At 47.8% G+C, this 23,044-nt stretch overlaps 1 protein-coding gene across 1 annotated transcript in view; it reads left to right on the top strand.

The window, feature by feature from the left end:
• ZDHHC2 (zinc finger DHHC-type palmitoyltransferase 2) overlaps positions 1 to 23,044 on the top strand; it is a 46,115-nt gene that overhangs the window by 3,628 nt on the left and 19,443 nt on the right. Inside the window, exons 2-6 of the mRNA XM_043972771.1 lie at positions 12,265 to 12,291; positions 13,941 to 14,035; positions 15,323 to 15,443; positions 20,112 to 20,181; positions 21,419 to 21,451. Of these exons, the coding sequence (XP_043828706.1) occupies positions 12,265 to 12,291; positions 13,941 to 14,035; positions 15,323 to 15,443; positions 20,112 to 20,181; positions 21,419 to 21,451 (346 nt within the window). The remainder of the gene's footprint in view (positions 1 to 12,264; positions 12,292 to 13,940; positions 14,036 to 15,322; positions 15,444 to 20,111; positions 20,182 to 21,418; positions 21,452 to 23,044) is intronic.

The raw sequence follows: 23,044 nt of genomic DNA, 5'->3' as shown, positions 1-23,044 counted from the left end.
TATATATCTACATAGTCTGGCAAAATAAATCTCCTTAACCATGTCTGAAAATGGATGTTGCTTTTTGCATTTTAAAAAGAAGGAAGGTGAGTGGCACATTTCCTCTTCATTCATTTGGCCTTGAGCTCCTAAGTCCAAGTGGTTTTTCTCTACAATGTTGCATTCTCTACGTTTACATTGTTCTCCTGGTTCTACTTGCTTCACTCAGTATCAGTTCTGAAAGGACTTCCCAGTTTTCTCTAAAAGTATCCATCTCATCACTTTCTATAGAACAATAATATTCCATTCCATTCATAAACCACCATTTGTTCAGTCATTTGCTAGTAGGAGGGCAATATGTTAGTTTCAATTCTTGGCTACCATAGAATCAGATGCTCTAGACTTTTTTTTTTTAGTGAGTCAATTGGGGTTGTGACTTGCCCAGGATCACACAGCTAGTGTCAAGTGGCTGAGGCCAGATTGGAACTCAGATCCTCCTGAATCCAAGGCCAGGGCTCCATCCGCTGTGCCACCTAGCTGCCCCTAGACATTTTTTTTATAATTCTCAGATCTTCTTCCTCTTTTTTGATCTCTTTAGTGTCCTGGTCTTACAGTGCCACAATTGAGTCAAAGGGTAGGCACAGTTTAATGACTTTGGGGACGTAGCTCCAAATGACTTTCAGGCAGGGCTACTCTTAACAGGCATTTTTGGTTTCTCTCCATTTGTTCCCAAGTTAGGGGGATGGGAAAATGGTGTCAGCATCCCTATCTTTGGATGCAGTGGGTCAGATAGTTTCAGGGACTTCTATGCTACTTTAGCAATGTACCCAAGTCCCTTTGCTGAACACTGGGGACACAGATGAAAATATGCAATCCCTGCTCTCAGGGGGCTAACAGTCTAATGGATGGAGGCATAGCTCATGAGCTCTTAACCTGGGATGACAGATTTCAGGGAGTCTGTAAACTCAGATGGAAATAAGTCTTTCTTTTCACCAAACTCTAACTGAAATTTAGCATTTCCTTTCCTTATGAATGTAGATGACCAAACATCCCTCTGAGAAGGCCCACAGGATTCAGCAGACTGCTGCCAAAAGGCCTCATTACACAAAAAGGATGACAAGGGCCTGGTCTTGACTGTACTTTAAACAGTGAAAGGAGGAAATGGTTACTTGTCCCAAGATTGGAGGCTTCCTGGAGTGAAAAAGGAAAGTTTGGCTCTGCTTGGCCCCAGAGGACAGAACTAGGAACAGTGTGTAGGAATGAGGGAAGGGAGGGTGTTTCTAGAATGTAAGACTTCCTAGTAGTTAGAGCTATGCCAAAGTGGAACAAGCAGCTTCAAGAAGTGGCTTCCCCATCCCTGGGGTCATCCTCCTCAAAGCTACCAAAGGGTTATTCCTAAAGCACAAGTTCGATGGTGTTCTTCCCCTGCTTTACAGACTCCGGTGGCTCCCTTTTGTCTCTAAAATCAAGTACAAGCAAGGGAGGGATATGGCAATCAGGCAGCCAGGTCCCTAGCTCGGATCTAGGAAATAGGAAAATCATTTCAGTGGTTATGTGGAGGATGTGTGACAATGGAAATAGGAAAGTTGGCAGGAGAGGCAGGTGGGGGAAGATAGGATTCTGATTTTGGACATGTTGATCCAATGAGATTTGTGAACCTGAGAGCACAGGCGAGTGTTAATGACAGTGGTTGGTGGTGGCAAGGATGATGTGGGCCCCCTGATAGAGCCAGCCTGTCCCTTGTATCTACCCTGCATGTATCTTGCATATACGTACTTTGTCTGGGTGTGCATCGTCGTCCTCACTAGACTATGTGCCTTGTGGGCAGGGGCTGTGTTTCTTGCCTCTCTTTGCATCTCTGGTGCTTTAATATGGTGCCTGGTGCATAGTAGGTGCTTGATCAATCCTTATTAATCGACTGACTGCATATGTTCTGGGGGACGGGAGAAGTTGAGCCTGGAAGTCGTGCTGACTTGGAAGAGAAGGGCCCTGAGTCTGTCATTACCTGTGGGACCTTGGAAGGCCCTTGACCTCTCCATTTTCAGCTTTACAAAATGAAGGGGTTGGACTGGTTGGCCTCAGATCAACAAGCATGGATTAAGTGCCTAGTATGTGCCAACCACTGTACTAAGTACTGGGGATAGGAAGAAAGGCAGAAGCAGGGCCTTCCCTCAAAGAGTTTACAGATCAATGGGTAATCACCATGTATGTACATCATCTAGATGGGGTAAATGAGAGGGAAGGAAGAGCTACCTCCCCATGATGGGACAGTAGCTGAGTCTGTAAGGAAACCAGGGAAGCCAGGAGAGCATTCCAGGCCACGGCCAGAGAAGAAACTCAGAGCTGAGAGATGGAGGGATGGAGGCACCTGGGACCCCAAGGGGACTCTGGTGGAAATGGAGAAGGCCTGACATGGAGAGCCTAGCTCTGCCACTGCCCACAAAGATGCCCAGCAAGACCCTACCTTTTGCCTGCTCCCTGTACCATGGGGGTGCTCTGCGTCCGCTGACAATGGTGCCTGGCTCCACAGCAGGGGTTGCTGGTATCCTTGGCAACTGCTGAGGCGTTTCTCCTTTCTGGGAGTTTCTATCTTTAACAGCATGGATGGTCTGCTTTCACAGGCCTTTCTCTGGGCAGCCACTCTGGCTTTGCTGTACCCTTTGGGGGGATGTTGTCTGACTATTTGGATATGGCTCTCTTTGGAAGATGTGGGTATACAGAGGAAGCCAAGATCCAGTCGTGTAGGAGGTGTGTGGATTCCACTGGCAGCCCTTGACTGCAGGGTGTCCCAGAAGACTGAGTACGGCTTGAAACTGTCTCCAACCTTTTGGGACACTGCACCCAAAGTACACACTGTTTTCCCAGTGAGCAAAATAAAACAGTGCTCGCCAAGTGACCATGATTGTCACCATGGCTGCATTTATAGTCACCATACGTGGACTGTGTGTGCAGGGAGTCATCTAGTTCTCATTGCTCCCTCCCCAACCCCCCCCATCCAATGAGCCGCTAAGTCTCATTGTTTCTACCTCCCCCCCTCTCCCAGTCGGACCTCTTCTCTCTTCTCCACTCACACAGCCCCTGCCCTGCTCCAGGCCCTTCTCACCTTTCCTGGACTCCTGAAGGAGCCTCCCGACTGGACTCCCTGCCTCCAGTCTCTCCCTCTCTAACCCATCCTCAGCTCAGCTGCCAAAGGAATTCCCCCAAAGGGCAGGTCTGAACACATCACCTCCCAACTCAAACTCCAGTGGCTCCCTGTTACCTGTAGGATGCAATATAACATCCTCTGCTTGGCATTTAAAATCCTCCATGAGCCAGCCTCTTCCTTCCAAACTACTCTCACATTACTCTCATTTGCAGTGTTCAGTCAAACAATCTTTCTTGCTGTTCCTCATAGAGGCCGCTCTATCTCCCATCTCCATACCTTTTCCCAAGCTGTGTGTGCCTTATACCTGGAATGCCTTCCCTCCTCACCTGTCTCTTCAAAGCTCCATTCAGGAGCCACCCCCCAGAGAGAAGTCAATGGACTTGTCCATGTTTACATAGCTAGTAAGTGTCTGAAACAGGATTTGAATCCAGGTTCTTCTAACACCAGATCGATTGCTCTCACTCCTATACCCCCCAAGATGCTTCCATCTACAGGGTTTGCATTACATGCCTTTGCCAAATCTTCCTCAGGGCTGTGACTAGTACAAGAGATTCACTAAGAGCCGCTTTATCCCCCAGGAATCAGGGTTCCTTATAAGCCAGTCAACCTTTCCAAGCTTCATTCTTTCTAGCACTCATTTTTATGGTAGTACTTTGAAAACGTATTTCTTATTTTCTTACCCAGTTGTTGTTATTCAGTCATTTTAGTGGTATCTGACTCTCTGTGACTCCATTTAGGGTTTTCTTAGAGTGGTTTGCCATTTCCTTCTCCAGCTTTTTTTTACAGATGAGGAAACTGAGGCAAACAGGATTAAGTGACTTGCTCAGGGTCACACACTAGTAAGTGTCTGGAGCTGGATTTGAACACCTGTCCTCCTGATGCCAGGGCAAGTGCTCTATCCACTGTGCCACCTAGCTGCCCAGAGGAGACTGGTTATTTAACCCCTTGCCCAATTCCTTGAGGTCACTGTCCTCAGGTTTTCTTCTAGTCTGTTGTTTCCTTCTCTTTTTCCTTCTCTGAACTCACAGAGCAGATCACCAAGTTCAAGGGAACCAGAGAGGTGATCTAAAGAAGTGCCATCTGAATCACATCACAGTGGAAGAAATCAAACCGTGGTGTGCTGGGAAGTTGGCGAGGGTTCTGGGGGCAGGCAATGAATGAGCTGTGTGTTGCTGCCTCTGATGCTGTTGCCATGCCTTCCTCCAGCAGTGCCTTCCTTCTGTCTCATCTCTTTCAGACTCAGGATACTAGGCTCATCAGGAACAATCAGAGCTAAAGTTAGTGAGGGAGCCTAGGGACCAGCATCGGCAATGAGAGCGGAGGATGTGCATGGCGCCTTCAGATTCTGAAAGGCCTTTGGGTGGCTTGGGGCTCCTTCAAAGCAGGAATAAGTCACGTGGGGTGTTAATTGTAGAGTGCTGCACACTTCACAGTAATAATTTATGTGTCCTTCAGCAACGATTGCTGCATTAGTCAACGACAATTGGATGGTCTGATGGGTGCCCTCAGACGATTTAAATTTTCATTAGAGACAAAATATAAGCTACATGAAAAAGACCAAGGACACAATAGATAACTCAGCATGCAGCAGTGTGCTGGTCACTGCAAACATGGCCCAAGGACTGGCTGAAATTTGGCACAGGGAAAAAGGTGGGGGTCCTTAGGTATTCCTCTGTAAAGAATGACACTGGCACACAGTCCAATTAGAATTAAAATGGCCCTTTATTGGGCACTAGAAAAAGTGACCGAGGGGTAAGTCAAAGACATCACTCCTGGGGAAGAGGGCTCAGAAAACATTCTCCTCCCAGAACAGAAGGGAGGCAAAAGCTTTTATAGAGGATAGATGGGGTGTCCACTTGAGAATGGGGTGGGAAGAACCTGGATGCTCGTCATATTCCAGAGAATTGAGGGGGATTTTTTGAAACGATGGTCCTGGCCTCTGGGGCTATCTCTGTGTCCTTGTTCAGTCAGGCAGTAACCCCACCTCAGTGACTTTCCTGCTATGGAATTTTATCTCCCCTTACTCCTTCAGTGTGTCTGTCCTGATCTCTAGTTGGCAAATCTAAACTTGAGCAGTCCCTTGATTCCTTAATATGTCCGTCCTGTTATCTGCTCATCTTTATTTTTGCTTCTCACAGGAAAAACTTCTTCTGATTTATCCTGAGCCCCATGTCAAATTCAATGGTTTCTAGCAATGGGAAGACAGCATCCTTCTGGTGTGCAGAAGCCCCATCTTGGCTTCATTGTGATCTGGGGGTGGCTCTGGGCTCCTGAAGGCACTGCCAGTTCTGCCATGACCTATGTGACATTGGGAAAATCACTTTAATGCTCTGTGCCTCAGTTTCCTCATTTTTCAAATGAGGAGGTAGGAGCCAGTAGTCTCTAGTGTCCCTTCCGGCTCTAAATAATGCCCTTCTGCGGTGTTGGTGGACAGGTGGTAGGAAAGGGGCCACCATCCATTCATAAATATTAACTTTCTGGGGGCAGCTAGGTGGCGCAGTGGATAAAGCACCGGCCCTGGAGTCAGGAGTACCTGAGTTCAAATCCGACCTTAGACACTTAACACTTACTGACTGTGTGACCCTGGGCAAGTCACTTAACCCCAATTACCTCACTAAAAAAAAAAATATATATATATATATATAAACTTTCTGGTCTCTAAGTGGGAAATCTAGGTAAAATAATCAGCAAAGTGACATTCCCAACCCTACTGCCATACTGCTGGTGAAGGAAAAGACTTAGAGAAGGGGCAACTGAATGGAAGAACAGCTCACCGATGCTACTTAGCAGGACAGATCAAGCCTACCAGGAATGTCTCCTTCATTCTTCCCTGGGCTCTGAGCTGGACTCTGGATTCCTTCCTTCACTGTTCCCAAGTGTCTGAGACCAGATTTGAACTCAGGTCCTCATGAATTCAGAGCCAGTGCTTTTTCCACTGTGCCACCTAGCTGCCCCCTCAATTACAATTTCTTGAAATAAAGCTCTGAAAAAACAGGCTTTGTTAAAGCCCATTGAAATTCAAATGGAGGGGCCTGACTATGCCTTAAACCCAAATCACTAGTCTTGGCCAATAATGGGTCCCAGCTCAAGCCTCACTGGGTTGTCATTTGGGGGTTGATGGCTCAGAGTGAGCATACATAGCAATTGTTTCTGTTCTGGCCAGAAACCCTGAGGGTCTTCCCCTCCCAGACTGATTTTTTTGGGAAAGCAAACCGGACAGTCTTTTACCTCAGTTTTACCCAGCTTTAATCACTGAATGGGTGCTGCCTCAGACAAACTGAGACCTGGGAAAGGCTTAGCCTAAAAGGCCAAGGTCTCCCACTGCATCGGGGGCCATCACCAGTCGTCCTGACCTATGTCTTTTCACTGGAATCCGGTGACTCTAGAGGAGAGAGTGTGGCTGGTGACTACCCAGCTCTGCCTCACTTCAATCCAATTCACTTGCAAATCAAGACTTCACCTTCTCCATGTCCTTGGTCTTCTTGGGGAATGAAGGACAAACAACAACAAAGTCCTTCTCCTCAAACTTGATGAAAATATGAAAAGGGAGCAGGCAGGTCATGTTATTTTCTATAGAAAACCGCATTTCCGTAGTCACAGCTGAGTGAGAGGAGAAAGCCGCAGTAGAGCTCCTGCCGACGTCATCTCCCTCTAAATGTTAGCGTGGTTTAGAATGCAAAATGATGGGGCATAACAGCAGAATCCAAAAATGGATTCAGGCTTTTCCTGCCTCAGTTGTACCGAAAGTCGTTTTCTTACTGAGCACTAAGTTGTTTTGCCATGGCTCAAAGGAGGTGCCTGTGATTAAAAAGACAGTATCCTGTTGTGGATCGGAAACTCTGGAGTCAAAGAGACTTGGGTTCAAATCCTGATTCAAACACCAGCTAGCTGTTTAACCCTAGGCAGATTTCCTCACATGGAAAATGCAGGGGTTAGACTGGATAGCATGAAGTAAGGAGAGAGAAAAAAGTAACCCCCCTCCCAAGCACTCAGATTTCCAATTTGTAACATACAAAAAGGTGGACATAATTTATTTCCCCAGACAACTTGATGCGCTGGGTCTGGAGTCAGGAAGACCCCAGTTCAAATCTGACCTCAGACACCTATGACCCTGAACAAGTCTGAGCCTCTGTGAGCCTCAGTTTCTTCATCTGTAAAGGGGAGATCATAAAAGCACCTCCTTTTATTGTGAGGATGGAATAAGATAATCTTTGTAAAATGCTTATCACGGTGACTGGCACACAGTAGGTGCCAGTCGCCAGGGAGTGGCCGGGTTCCTGCCCCCAAGAGGCTGTTGTGTCTCCATCTCTGGGCAGGTCCAGGAAGCAGGCAGAAATGACCTTGACCTTCACAGTTCTCCTCCTTTATTTTGCCTTCGGGCGGTAGAGAGGCTGCCATTAACATTTAGGAGGCTTTGCAGTCCTAATCGATATTTTCTTTTAGTCAGCTTGTTCCCCTGCTCGGTTTGGGTTTCATGAAGGATTTGCCAGACTTTCTAACTGGGAGCAGCATTTCCTCTAGGCCACCACTTTCTAGTCTTGTCTCAGGAGTCAGAGAGAAAATGAGGCTAGGCTGTGAGCCACCTTTCAGGCCAAGCTGTGCAGTGGGGGGAAATAGGCCTTCTTATCCACAGAGGTGCCTAATCTGCTTAAACTGGGTCCTTCTTGGCTACCAGGGCATTGTTAGGGAGCAGATGCACAAAGGGCTGGCAAAGTGGTCACATTCAACACTTCCCCGTTCCAGAGGAGCCACCTCTGGATACTTCACTGCAGGCCGGGGACCTCCACTGTTGGGGCTTCTCTGAGTATGTGCTGCCTGGGCCTGTGGATGGCAGGACCTTTCAGCCTTGATCCAGGTAGAGCATGATCATCCATGGCAGTGCTGCTGGTTGGAGCCTGGGGATGGGAGGCTGGAGACTGCCGGGTGTCAGGAGGTCCCGGCTGTGACAGACCAGAAATCAGACCTGAAATCTAGATGTGGACTGAATGACTTGACACTGACTAGCACCAGGGCCAAGATTTGAATCCATATTTTCTGACTTAAAAGCACTTGAGGTCATTTGGTCCAGTCTCCTGCCTTCAAGCAATAGCAGTTCATTTTTCAGCTCTGGTAGCTGAGGCCTGGGAGGGTTAGGTCACTTGCCCAAGTTCTCTCTGCAGGTAAGCAGCACAGCAGGTCCCACACATGCTCCCGACAGCATAGGTGCTGCATAGGGGCCATGCCCCTCCATGGTCTTGGGCTTGGGCTTGGGTGCAAGGACTTCCTTTAGCTGATGGCTCCCTGAGAGTTTTTCCATTCCCTGTGTGGGCTGGTGCCTCCTTTTCCTCCACCTTTCTGCTCATGTCCTTGCCCTTGGTCATTGACACTACAGATTGTTAATTGTAGCAACTTGGCCAGGAATGGGGGAAGATTTGTTCAGGCTCTGACCCAACTCATTTAACCTAATGAACAGAAACAAATTAGGAACTGCAGAATCAAGACTTGCAGAAGAAGGCCTGAAGGAGGAAAGGCCCAGATGTTTGAAGTATGCAGGAAGAGCCTATGTAGGGGCCTCCATTCAGGAGAAAAGGACCCCCCCTCCCCTCCCTGCACTGTCGCTGGCCCTCCCCTGTCCAGGGTCCTGGTAGGGAACTGAGTGAGCACTTGGTCTAGGCTGGCTCTCCTGGAGGGCTTTCCCAAGAGCTCTGCAGACTCTCTCTGCCTCTCCATCATCTGCAGATGTCTTTGCAGTGGCAACAGCAATAACATTGTCCTGGTGGCCTCCAGGCTCAGGTGCGGCTCAAGCCCAGCCAAGCAGGGAAGGACAGTGACCTAGGAAATGAGTCCTTGTGGCCTCTGAACACATGTAGAGACTGACTGCTGGAGCCTGCCTGCCTCCCTCCTCACCACCACTGGGCTGCCACTTCCTTTTCTCAGCTGGTCTCACTTATAGAGAGAATGCCAGTGTGGGGAGAGGTCAGTTCCTGCAGGAGCTCACCCCTCACTGGACAGAGAGTGTGACCCTCACCTGTCTCCTTGTGTCACCCAGAAGCAGGACCAAGGACCATTGGGAAGTTTTCTGTGGCTCTGGCCATGGCCAGACAGCTGGTTGCTTATTGGCCATCCTACTGATGCTGAGATTGGCAGCCAACAGTGCTTGATCTCCTGGCCAAGTGCTGAGATGAGGCAGCCAAAGGCAACCTCAGTTTAGAAATGAACTCACTTTTTTTTTTTTTTTTTTGCTGGGCAATGAGGGTTAAGTGACTTACCCAGGGTCACACAGCTAGTAAGTGTCAAGTGTCTGAGGCCAGATTTGAACTCAGGTACTCCTGAATCCAGGGCCAGTGCTTTATATACTGCACCACCTAGCTGCCCCAGAAATGAACTCACTTTCAAAACTTTTAAAAATGGATAATTTTACTTTAATTAATAATCATGGTTTTGGTATCTATAGTTCAAAGTTTGCAGAGCATTTTACAAACATTATCTTGCTTTATACTTACAGTAACCCTGTGAAATAGCTGCTGTTGTTATCCCAGTTTTTCCAGATGAGGAAACTGAGGCAGAGAGCATTTATGGGACTTGCCTAGAGTCACATGGCTAGTAAATGCCTGAGGAACATTTGAACTGAAGTCTTCCTGACCCCAGCTCTGGAGCGCTATCCATTATGCCACCCAGCTACTTCTAATTTTATTTCCATGATCTTTTTATTTTCTTCTTAAATGACTGCTTTTGCATCCCTTTGCCCTTCCCTATGTAGTCAGCCATTCCTTGTAACAAAGAGAGGAAAAAAGTTCAGCAAAACCAGCCATCACATCCAGCTGATAGATACATTGTGTTCCACACCCATAGTCCCCCACCCCTGCCAGGAGCAAAGGGCAACTTTTTTCTCATCTTTTTGGGTAGAAACGGTTTCATTCTTTATATTTGCAGCCCCTTCACCCAACAAAGTGCCTGGTATATGGGAGGTACTTAATAAATACCTACCGTTGATTTGTTTTTGCATTATTTTCCCATTTTTGCTTACTTCCCTATACATCTTCCTATAAGTCTTCCTCTCCTCCTCTTGAATCTTCTTCTGCACTGTTTGTATAGCCCTGTGATATCCCACTACATTCATCCACCACAACTCTTTAGCCATCTACCAATGGATGGGCTTCCACTTGGTTTCCAGGTCTTCACTACCACCACCCCCCAAAAAAGTGCTATGAATATTTTGGTGTATAGGGGTCTTTCTTGGTATCAACTTGCTTATCCTGGAACCATGAAGACCAGATTTCAAATCTGCCTCAGATAGTAACTAGCCATCTGATTCTGGGCAAGTGGCTTCACCACTAATTGCCTCAGTTTTCTCATCTGTAAAATGACATCTACCTCTCAGGGTTGTTTTGAGGATCAAATGAGATAATATTTGTTAAGTTCTATAGAGATATTTATTCCCTCCCCTGACTTCCCTTGGGTCATATGCTTAGTAGTAGGATCTCAGGGTCAAAGGGACAGGTGGACATTTTAATTACTTTATCTATATAATTCCAAATTGCTTATCAGAAAGGTTTGATTAATTTACAGCTCCACCAAGAATGTATGAGTGTATGTGTCTTCCTGTAGCCCCTCCAAGCATTGGTTTTGTCCATCCCTTGTCTTCTTTGTGGCAAATAAAACCACACCTCCTCTGAATAATTTTGCTTTGCATTTCAGTTATTACTAGTGATTGGGAGCACTCATTGATGTGATTGTTAATACTTTGCAATTCTTCTTTTGAGAATTCTTTGTTCATTTCCTTTGACTGCTTATCCACTGGGAAAATGGCTCAGTATCCTGTGTATCAGTTCTTATTACATCTAGAGTGTCAGAGAAATTAGATACAAAGATTTTTTTTTCCAAATCAGACTATTCACTTCTTATGGTAATGGCATTGATTTTGTTCATGCAAAAGTTTTTCAATTTCATGTCACTGAAATTTTCTATTTTGCTACTTATAAGAGCCTCTGTCCCTTATTTGGTTAATAACAATTCTTCTAATAGTCATAAATGTGAAAGGTACCACATGCTGTCATTTGCAGAACCTTATGAAGACTACTGACTGGGCATGGAGGGAAGTAAAAGGGACGATTTAGGACATACCTTCGAGTATGAGATGAAATCCTATTGATAAAGCATTTAGCACAGTTCCTGGGACATAGCGGGGACTGTATAACTACTGGTCATTATTATTAAGAAGGATTAGATTTATTCCCATTGGCAGAACCAGGAGCAGGGGAAGAGAGGGACACAAAGCACAGATTTGGCCTTGATGGGGGAAAAACATCCTAACAATTAGGACTGTCCAGAGGTTGAATGAGCTGGCTCAGGAGGGAGTGAATGCTTCATCACTGGAGATGTCTAAACCAAGGCTGGGGCTGCTGTAGAAGGAATTCTGGGAAGCTGTGGATTGAATTAGACTGTTTTTTTATTTGTTTTTGCAGGGCAATGAGGGTTAAGTGACTTGCCCAGGGTCACACAGCTAGTAAGTGTCAAGTGTCTGAGGCCGGATTTGAACTCAGGTCCTCCTGAATCCAGGGCCAGTGCTTTATCCACTGCACCACCTCGATGCCCCCCCCCCAATTAGATTGTTTCCAAGGACCCTTTGCTGGATGAACTGATAGCAGTGTTGAGTGGCACAAAGCCAGGGCAGGATCTCTCTGGACTCCCACTCCTCCAGAATAACATTGTTCAACTCTGTAGCAGTCATCTCCTTACTCAGGTATGGATGGATGACCGCTTCCGGCCATGTTTCAAACCAGAGTGGTTTCTTCTGGCTGGAATGGTTTGTTACAGTCCCATCTGACTGTCTGTGGCATCCTTTGCCTGGGATCCTTTCTGGTTCTTAAAAAATAAATAGGGGCAGCTAGGTGGCGCAGTGGATAGAGCACTGGCCCTGGAGTCAGGAGGACCTGAGTTCAAATCCAGCCTCAGACACTTAACACTTACTAGCTGTGTGACCCTGGGCAAGTCACTCAACCCCAATTTCCTCACCAAAAATAAATAGATAGATAGATAGATAGATAGATAGATAGATAGATAGATAGATAGATAGATAGATAGATAGATAGATAGTAGTGTAGTCAATAAATGCTGCATGTTACTCATGGCCTATATTGTTCTGTTTTTCTTTCCTACAGTGTCAATGGAAAATATTGGAGAACAAGGTAAATGTTTTCTTTTTTTCTTTTTTTTTAATGAGGCAATTGGGGTTAAGTGATTTGCCCAGGGTCACACAGCTAGTAAGTGTTAAGTGTCTGAGGCTGGATTTGAACTCAGGTCCTCCTGACTCCAGGGCCAGTGCTCTATCCACTGCGCCACCTAGCTGTCCCAAATGTTTTCTTAAGTGACTTTGAACGTAGGTCACACTTCAGCATCTCCCTATCAGTGCAAAATCAAAAACTAAACTGCTTAGGCATGAAGCCAGGACAGCCCTTCTGGTCTCCCCAGCAAGTAGGAGAGACCTCACTCCTTTCCTATTTTCCAGGATAATGCTCCATCCTACAATTGTCAAGATGTGCTGGCTATGTGGAAGAAGGGCTTAAAGGTGTGGGCAGCTGTCAGACTAGCCTCTCATTGGAGGTGTTATTGTACTGACCCTTAGCAGCTAGTAAGGAGGGGCAGTCTGGCATGGCCAGAAAATGGAGAGTCAGCCTCAGGAAGCTCAGAAAGACCCAGCTCCAAGTCTTGCCTCTGACCCCTACTGGCCGCCTGACTCTGGGCAAATCCCTTAAAGGAGTCTCCAAGAACATGCCTGATGTGCATCCAGAGAGGGAGTGTCCTTCTCCGGGAGTAGTATGAACAGTGTCTGTCCTGATAGGCCTTGCTGTGGCTACTGCTGGCTGCAGCTTCCATCTTTCTGGATGGTTCACTAGACTAACATTAACCCTTGGCCCCATTTGAGCATTAATTCTCCTTTAAGTTGAGTTTGAACACCGCTGTAGCCTACATTTTAAACAAAAAGCATTTTCCATGACTTTATTTCACTGGGTTGATTGAGGTGGGCACCATGTTAGAATGACTATGAATTCAGTGATGCCCCCAGATGATTAGAACACTGCAGGATTTCCTCATTCTTTTCCTTGCCCAGTGCCCCAATACCACCATTAGAGAAACATGTACCTTATATCCCAGTCCATTGCAAAGGCTACTCTCTGAATGGACAAACCTGGAGAATGACTGAGGGCACAAGGGACTGCTCACCCACAGACCCATTACAGCACTGCTTATGCTCAGTCAATTAAAGCTCCCAATAGCCCTGGGTCTCTTCTCAGTCTGTTTTTTTGTTACGTTTACTTTGTCCCATCTTCCTACCTGTATTTGTGTACCCAGCATTTAACACAGTACCTGGCACATAATGGATACTTAATGAAAACCAGATGACTGACTGACTAATGGAAGTCACATGGCTTGGGCTTTTCATCCTTTTCAAAATATCACCTTTTCCACCATGCTGATAGAAGAATTATTTCCACCATGAAAGAAAGAGTCCTATGACCATAGCGATTGGCCCTGTGTTGTTTTGTCAGACGGTGCCCAGCAGACCGTTTGTTTTGTACATATGTGCCAACAGGAGCATTTTGAAATATGGGCATGCTTTGGAACATGGTTAATTGGCATAACCAGGACACATTTTGCCTTTGGCTTTGAAATGCAGCCACTTGTTCAGTGCATCATGTGGTGCCCCTCTCCTTTGTTGACAAAAGGTGATCATTTCTCCTAATGATTTATTTTCAGATTTTTAAACCAACACAACAGAATAGATGTGATGGACCCTTTGATTGTCATAGCATTAATTGTGATTCTCTCCTTTCAGTTGTCTGTCTCATAGTATATCACTTGCTCTTTGCGATGTTTGTCTGGTCTTATTGGAAAACCATCTTCACTTTGCCGATGAATCCTTCAAAAGAAGTAAGTTTGAATAATAGTATCTGAAAAGTTTACCTTTATGTGCAGCCAGGGGGTGCAGTAGACAGAGCACTGGACCTGGAGTTAGGAAAATCTGAGTTCAATTTCTGACCCACTAGCTGAATGACCCTGGGCAAGTCACTTAACCCCCATTGCCCTGGAAAAAAATTGAAAATAATAATAATAATAATAATAATAATAGAGTTTTGTTGGCCTGTGGTATTGAGGCATGCACCATGGAAGGAGCCCTACCTTTGGACACAGGGGACATCTGGGTTTAAATCCTTCCCCTGACACTTGGTATTACTACCTTGGATGAGTTTCCCTGGGCCTCAGTTTCCCCTCTCTGTCAAACGAGGGAAAGTTGGACTCAGTAGATCTATTCTGGCTCTGGGTTTGTGGTCCTCTCATCTTGGGTTGACCCATCTTTCCAGAGGATAGTAGCCAGAGAATGTACTCGGCAGACTTGTAATTACTAATTCAAACAAAGTCCCTGGGAAGGCAAGGCAAGAGAGTAAATGTTATCAGTCTGGTATCAGGAAGCTTTATCCGTAATCTCAAAGTGAGAGTTAGGCACAGAATGATTTTGTGTTTATGGAGATTGAAAGCATTCCTTTAGCCTGCCTCATAGTGGTAAGAGTGGCACTTGTAGGAGAGATCACCTAAGGTTTAAGACCCCTGTGGGGTGGCTGCAGTCTTACGCTGGAGCATCCAGTCTGGGCTTGGCCCTTGCTCTGGAGCACATTGTTGTCCAGTCCTTTCTGACTTCGTGGCCTCTGGAGCATGGATTGGTCCCTTAAGGAGCCCCATTGAAGGAACACTCATTACCTTCCCCTTGGGTCCAGTTCCGTTAGCAGAAGCAGCCACTTCCTACAGCAATGAGAGGTGTTTGCATTCCAGAAGTTTTCAAAGGATGACTAGATCACGGTCCCCTTTTCCCTTCTCAAGCCCTCCCTTTGGCCGCAAAGGCCTCTTCGAAGCAACAATATGAGGTAATTAGCATCACACTAGAGAAGCCTAATGGAGAAAGCCTATGCACAAGATTTAGGAGCCCAGAGGAGAGTAAAGAAAATGCAACGTCTTGTTTTTTTAATATCATCTTCATTTCCACATCAAGAATAAAAATGACACACAACCAGACAAAGGCTGGAAGAGTCGTCCCATGTCACACATACCTTTATTTCATGGTAATAGAGTGAAGGACTTTTTTCCCTTTCAGCTATACCAGAGGGGACCGATGAGTCGCCATTTCTCTGACAAACCTCATTATCCTTTATAATTCTTTGCCAGTTCCACCTGTCCTACGCAGAGAAAGAGCTTCTGGAACGAGAGCCTCGTGGGGAGGCCCACCAGGAAGTCCTCAAGCGAGCAGCCAGAGACCTTCCCATCTACACCAGGACCATGTCTGGAGGTAAAGCTCACTCGCTTGGGTCCGGAGGGAGGAGGCGTTTGCGCGGCTCATCCCCAAAGAGGGAACTTTCACTGAACGTCACATTCCGATTTATAAAATTAAAGGACTTGAGCTAATGGAATCCATGGCATTAAATATTGTGCAAATACGTGGGGATTTCATTAAGTCTTCCAAGTTAGAACGCCAACAAGATGTGTGAAGCGATGTCAGATGTGCTGTCGCCAACACGCCCTCTGATTTCCCTTCCATTCTGCCTGCTCGGGTTCGTTCATTGAGACTGACATCAAATCCTCCCCCGCTGTTTGTGGGGGACGCGACTGCTCTTTCGAAGGGGGCTAGCCAGCCTGCATTTGGCAAGACGAGAGGGTAAATTTAATTTGGCGTGGGAAAATGATGGAATCTGACTTTATGAAAGCAGTTGTTATGCACAAGGAATTGTGGGTTCCTGTGCATGTGGAGGGGAGGGGAGCGCTCACTTACCCAGCTTTTTAATTCATGGGAATTCTTTTTGGTCAATGGCAGATCATTTCATTGCTACAGGTGCTTTCAACAACTGGGCTTCACACCCCATTGGCAGCTGTCAGCCATCCCTGCGGGGGGTAATTATCCTTGGCTACTTCCTATGAACTGGATCCCCCCCTTTCAGGCCCCCCTCATTGGCTGCCCAATCCTGCTGAGCCAATAGGGAACGTTAGATCCCCCATGTTGGGATCTGAAGCAATGTTTGAGTTTATAGCTCTGCTCAGCAGAGAAGCACCTACTACGCATAGAGATGTGGGGAGATGGGGAATAGCCAGCACTAAGTGCCCCACCCCAACCAAACTGGGAATTTCCCGGCAGAGCCAGGCTTCCTTTGGTTGTCAAGTGAAGGGGGGTGACGGGGGCTCCCTGAGCCCCCTGTGGCAGGGGCAGGCGGAGGAAGGGGAAGATGAGAATCATAAGCACAAACCTCTCCGGTGTAGCTCTAAAGGTTTGTCCTGAATCACCTCACTGGACCTTAAGCAAACATCCCTGGGAAGGAAGTCTTAAAAGTCTGGTGTGCCCGGGGCACAATTGGGGAAACCCAGGCTCAGACAGGGTGAGCAGCTCGCCTTTGGCCATGCAGCTGGTAAGCACCCCAAGGGGGATCTCAATCCCAGCCCCAGGTTCAGGGTCCACTCAGGCTCTGCCCCAGGGAGGCCTCGAGGCCTCTGGGTAACAGGGCCTGGCACCTGGCAGACCCTGCGTGATAGAGTGCTTGAGGGCCAGGGCCGGGGAGCGGGAAGCTGGGGCTCCCTAACTGTCAGACCCAGAAGCAGAGGCTGGAAATAGAATAAAGGGGGCTCGCACCTCCCCCTCCTCATCTCCCCGTCAGTCCCGCTGGCTCCATCCCCATGGGAGGGGCCTAGGATTGAAATGAAATTTTGGAAACAAGAGGAGAGAAGAGAATGGGGGAAATGTGGCCGGTCCCCCAGCACCCAGCACCCAGCTCCCCCACCCTCCACAGCCTCTCTGATCCTTCCCATCCCTCCTTGAGCCTCCCATGGCTCCCCCAACCTCAGTCGTCTCCCCTAAAAATGCTGTTTCATATTTCACTGAAAAAATGGAGGCCACTCTCTGAGAACTCCCTCTTCTGTCTCCCCCTCTTCCCACTCCTCCTCCTCTTCCTCTTCCCCTTCCTCCTCCCCACCTCCTCCTCAATCCACATCACTCAGATGTTTTCCCCTACTGTCTCCTTCCCTGTCTCTCATGGAGAGGAGGCCATTCTCCTTGCCAAGGCAAACCCCTCTGGGTGCACAAGTGATCCCACTTCATCCTGTCTTCTCTAGCTGACTTCCCCTCACATTTGTGTCCCATCTGTCCCCGTCTTCTGGCAGCCCGCTGGTACAGTAGAGACAGCAACCTAAATGCACATCTGGCCTCAGACACTTGCAGGATGCATGACCTTGGTCAAGCCTGTTTCCCTCAGTTTCCCCAAATACAAAAAGGAGACGATAAGAGCCCCTACCTTGAACAGTTAGATGAGATCATAATTCTTATTATGGGTTGTTTCTTTACTGACCACACGCACGCCCATGCCCTGTCATGGGCCTAAAACCCCTGCTAGCTCTAACCATCCCTGCTAGCTGGCACCCCTCTCCTCTCTGTGGCTAAACCCCTAGACAAGGCTGCCTATAGTCAGTGTCCCCACCCCTCTCAGGCTCTGTCTTTCCGCAGTCAGGCTTCTGCCCTCATCATCTCCCCAAACCACCCTCTCCAGTTACTCATGAGCTCTTAATGGTCAGAGCTGATGGCCTTCCCTGGGTCCTCTGTCCCCTCTGCTGGACCTGCATCCAGCTCATGCTGGCTGACCATGACCTGGCTCTGTCCTGGGCCCTCTGCCCTGCTCACCTCCTGCTCCCAGCATTTCCCGTGGACTCAGTTGTCATGTCCATGAGGACAATCCTCAGATTTATCCTCCAGCTCTGAGCTCCCTCCTGACTCCCAGACCCCCAACCCTACATCACTACAAACACGAACGCACACACACACATGCATACACACATGCATACGTACACACATCCTGAATTTCCACATATCCATCACCAGGCACCAACCCCAGGAAGTGATTGTAGCAGGTGACCCTGGGAAAGCCACACACTCACACACACACACTCACACACTCACACACACTCACACGCACACACACACACACACACACACACACCCCCTTTGATTCCGTTTCTTATTCCTAAAAGCCATCAGCAGACCAGCCAAACTTGGCTTGAGGACAGCTCCACCGCTGTGGTCCTAGCAAACAAAAGGATGTTTCTGTTCCGCTTGTGGAGGGAAAAAAGTCTCTTTGTTCTCCAAGCCAAGGACAGTCATGGTTCAGTCCCCATGTCGGTGGTCAGAAGCTCCAAGGCCATGAAAGTGGATGTGGTGGGCAATGCCGCCCGGGCCATAGGTCGGCTCTCTTGAGAGCTGTGCGCTTATACGAAAGCTGAGCTGTCACACTGGGCCTGGCTGGACACACACCCATGTAGCCGCCATCTCATCACTAGATAGGTGCAGCTAGGGGCCACCACGGTGCACAGAGCTGGGGCCTGGAGTCAGGAAGACTTGAGTTCAAATCCAGCCTCAGATGCTTACCAGCTGGGTGCCTGGGCCTCAGCCTCTGTCTGCCTCGGAGGAGGAGATGGCCCTAGATTTGATGCTTGGGAGACAATGGGGTTGTAACCAGAGAAGCAGAAGGGGGGATGGACTCAAAGCCGTCTGTCATTTTGCTATTCTGGCTTCTACTTGATTCTCTTGTTATCAGTGACTTGTGTGCCGTTGTAAGAGCTAGATTCCTTCTGGCTCGCGTGTTGGTCAGAGAATCAAAGATTCTGTGGCACCTGGAAAGGAACCTCAAGGGCCCCTGGTCTGACCCTCTCAGGGCACAGGGAGGAGGTGGAGGCCTTGGCCCAAGTCCCCAGGGATTCAGACCCAGGTCCGCTCATGCCCGTTCCAGCATTGGCCCCATTGCACCATGCCCCCAGCCACCAGCCTGCTAGTGCCGAAGGACAGTGACTCTCCAGGGGGGCTCATTTGTCTGGGAATGGTCCACACGCCTGTATTGGAGGATGACATTCCCTCCCGCACTAGCTGGCAGAGGTGTATTTTCCAGGTCAGTGGGAAGAGGATGAGGGTCTGTGCAGCCTCCAGGGCCCCCACCATCCATGACTGCCCCTGAGACCAAGGTGGCCAGTAATGACTGTGGTCCTATTGCCACAGAATGCCCACATCATTCATTGAGCAGCAGGGGCACATGACACAGTGACCCGGAAGGAGATACTGTATCCTGTATTCAACTCCAAGGCCACATGTTGGCCTGCCTTCTGTGCACTGGGGTGATTCCACTGACCATCGATTAGAGGTTCCAGTTACTAGAAAGCCCCAGGCCAAAGCTTGCCCAAAGTAGTACCTGTCCTTGGTGAGAGCCTTCCTCACTGGGGACTGTCACACCAATGAAGAGGACCCTCACTCTGACCCCCCCCATACAATCTTGGTCTAATCGCTTCACATCCCTGGCCTCAGTTCCCTCATCTGTAAAATGAGAGCATTGGACTGGATGGTCTCTGAAGCCCCCTCCATCTCTTGGTTTAAGGGCTGTGGTGTAGCCTCTGTGGGTCATTCTCTCCTCCCTCTCTCCCTCTTCCTTTCTCTCTTCCTCTCTCCCTCTTTCTCTCTCTCCCTCTCCCTCTTTCTCTCTCTGTTTCTGTCTCTCTCATCTCTCTCTCCTCTCTTCTTTTTTCTCTTTACTTTTCTCTCTCCTCTCTTTCTCTCATCCCTCCTTCTCTCTCCACCTCCTTCTCTCTACTCTCTCCCTCTGCTTCCCTCTCTCTCCTCTCCTCTTTCTCTCTTCTTCTCTCTCTTCTTATCTCTCCTTTTCTCCCTTTCCTTTTCTCTCTCCTCTCTCTCCCCTTCCTCCTGCCTCTCTCCCCTTCTCTCTCTCTCTCTCTCTCTCTCTCTCTCTCTCTCTCTCTCTCTCTCTCTCTCTCTCTCTCTCTCTCGCCTTCTCTCTCTCATGAAAAATAAGCTAGTTGTGATTTTGGAAGAATGCTAATCCGGGCTGCTTTTTCAAAATGAATTTTCAGGAACTGGTTTGTTAATTGGGTAGTTGAGTGAATGTCAAATCCAAGGTTAAATGGATGTTTCTGTTCTTAGCAATCCGATATTGTGACAGATGCCAGCTCATAAAGCCCGACCGATGTCATCACTGTTCCGTCTGTGATAAGTAAGACAACTTTTATATTTTCCTTTTCAAATCCCTCAAAAGAGGGGCCGTGTGATTTCCAGGAAACAGGCAGAATCTGATCAGGCCATTTAAACGTCACCTCTGGCCTGCTGTCTTTGCCCTTTTTTCTTTCTCTGTTTCTTGTCTCTTTTTCATCCTATTCAGACTCAGGGACCAGAGAATACCTGGCCAAAGTCAGTGTACCATTTACTCTTTGGGCTGCATAAGGTTTTGAGGTTTGCTTTTCCTCAGTGGGTGGGGCTCACCCTCCTTGCCTGGACATAATTCAATTCAGTTCTGTCCTCGGTTTCCCCATCTCTAAAGTAAGGGATTAAACTAGACCTTGGAAGGCCCTCCCAGCTCCAAAATCTGTCCATGATTAAACACCTACTGTGTGCCAAACAGTGCCTCAGGACCTGGGTATGCAAAGGCAAAATGAAGCAATCCCTGACCCCCCACGGTCTTTTTCTATAGGCAAAGTCCCCAGGCTTGTGCAACCTTTTACTCGCTTTCATTGAAACACAAAGGAAATGGTTTGTTTAAATAGTCCCTGTAAAGACAATTTAATTGAGCAAATATCAATTAAGCAAACTCTTACCACGCTGGCAAAAATGGTCCGTGGTGATTCCATCCATGGCAAAGACGTGATAAATTACAAGTCTTCCTAAATGTCTGCCTTCAGCATGATGGAAGATACACAAGCTGTTCCCAAAGTCTGGTTGAAGTTTTAAGCTTGAATAGCTTTCATGGGTGAAAAGTACCCTAAGATGTTGGCCAAGACGCCCTTAGCTTGACTTTGCTTAGCATTGGTGGTCATGAGAAAAACTGGTCCCGGACTGAAAGCCACTTTGTGGGTGTTGTATCATTTCTGTACAATGTGGTGGGGTCACACGTGTGCATGTGTGGGTGTGTTTTGTTTTGTTTTGAATGTCAGCATCTACAGGAAATAGGATATTGGTTTATGGACCCATTCCCTATTTAAGGTCCCATTTCTATCAGTAATGTGTTTGATTGATAGGGCTTTTCCTGCTAAGTAGCTTTTCAGGTCATCGCAATCCAGTGCTTAGGCAATGCCAAGTCCCAGTGCTGTGTGCTTACTGTGTGTTTATCTGTGTACATGTGTGCGTGTGTGTGTGTGTGTGTGTGTGTGTGTGTGTGTGTGCTGCCTTTTGATGATTTGGCGATTTCACCGTGCATCTGTTGGGGGGGTTGGGGTTTTCTTATTTTGTTTTATTAGATGTATTTTGAAAATGGATCACCACTGTCCTTGGTGAGTACAACTCATATCTGTGATGCTTTATTTCTTCCACGTATGAATTTGAATTTAAGTGAATTGAAATGGAGAGATGCTTCGTGTATATGAAGAACTTGGGTTTGAGCCACCAGAGAGGGCTCCTTTGGGTCCAGTTATGGGGGAATATTCCCAACAGTGGGTTTTGCTCCCATATATTTCGAGAACAAGAGGTAGTTGGGCCAATTTTCCCTTTCTAGAGCCCCAAATCTGCCTGGTATTGGAGCCAGGGCCTGTTGGAGAGGGAGCAGCAAGGTGAACACAGTTCCTCTCTCCCAATTTTCTCCCAGGCTCTTGGATCTACCTCCCAGCACTTCCAAGCTAGATCTGACTTGTCTGTTCTGTCCTGCTTCAGCCCTGTCAGCATGAGAAACTGCAAGGTAGTTCGGTGGTAGACAGACAAGGGATGCACGAAGAGATCACTCTGTACAACCTTTTTAAGTGGCTCAATACCCCTATGACAAATGAGAAATCTGCAAAATTCAGAGAGGCGTATAAAGAATCATCTGATGGGATGCAGAAGCCAGAGAGTTATGTGCATACACGCGCGCACACACACACACACACACACACACACACACACACACACACACACACATAGAACCAAGAAAACTCGGGTTAACTATGATCCTTCATGATCATACCATGAGGATGCAGCCCTACCTTCTGCTAACAATCAATAAGGTCACTGCTGCCTTGTAAAAGTGTCTGGGTTTTCATTGGGAGATAGTGGTTGTCTACACACATCCAAGGCACATGGTTCCCATGATGGTTCTATGACCTCCCTGGTGTAGACACTCCTCAAGAGTGCAGCCACGCCTTCTCACCATGTGCAGCCCCTGCCCACCCGTCCTCCATGGTCCTCCAGGGGAGCTGCCCACCATGTTGTGGTGGCCATCCTTGCCCTCTCTCACCATTATGTGGAGGCCAGCAGAGAGCCCAGGCTGTGTGCTGACCATCCTGCATTCTTTCCATATGACCAGTCCACTTCCTTTTCTGCTGTGTTGTTACCATCCGCTCCCATCTACTACATGCTGTTCCTTTCCCCCCTCAGTGATCTTTGAATTAAATCTTCATTTCTGGTAGCAGTTCTTCAGGCAATGCTTGGGCCCATTTTTCAAAGGACTCACTCCCCTCTGCCTGTTCTGTTCTTGGCCCGGCTCGTGGGTGCTTGTCTTGTCCCACACAAGCTCCGACGGACCCCTCTGTGAGCCACTCACCCATTCTGTCTATCTCAGAGTAGAGACAACAGGCATTCTTCCCCCACGTGGATCAGTGGCCAACTTGAGAGGGATTCTAGGTCTTATTTAGGAGACTCAGCCATGTCCCCTGACTGGATGCAGCCAGCTGGCCCAAAGTCACCCGCAAACAGCCACATCTGCTGCACTTCCCCAACACTATCAATCTGCCAATAACAAACATTATGGGAAGCTCCTAGATCTGGAGGGGGAGGGACCTCAGGGGCCATCTAGTCTAACACCCTCATTTTGCAGTTAAGGAAACAAAGACCCAGGGAAGCAGAAAGTATCCAAGGAGAGATTTGAACCCAGGTCCTCTCATTCCAGAGTTAGT

This window comes from Dromiciops gliroides, chromosome 6 (assembly GCF_019393635.1).
Source record: "Dromiciops gliroides isolate mDroGli1 chromosome 6, mDroGli1.pri, whole genome shotgun sequence".
In the NCBI taxonomy this organism is placed as follows: domain Eukaryota; kingdom Metazoa; phylum Chordata; class Mammalia; order Microbiotheria; family Microbiotheriidae; genus Dromiciops; species Dromiciops gliroides.
This window is presented reverse-complemented; position numbering and strand designations above follow the sequence as displayed.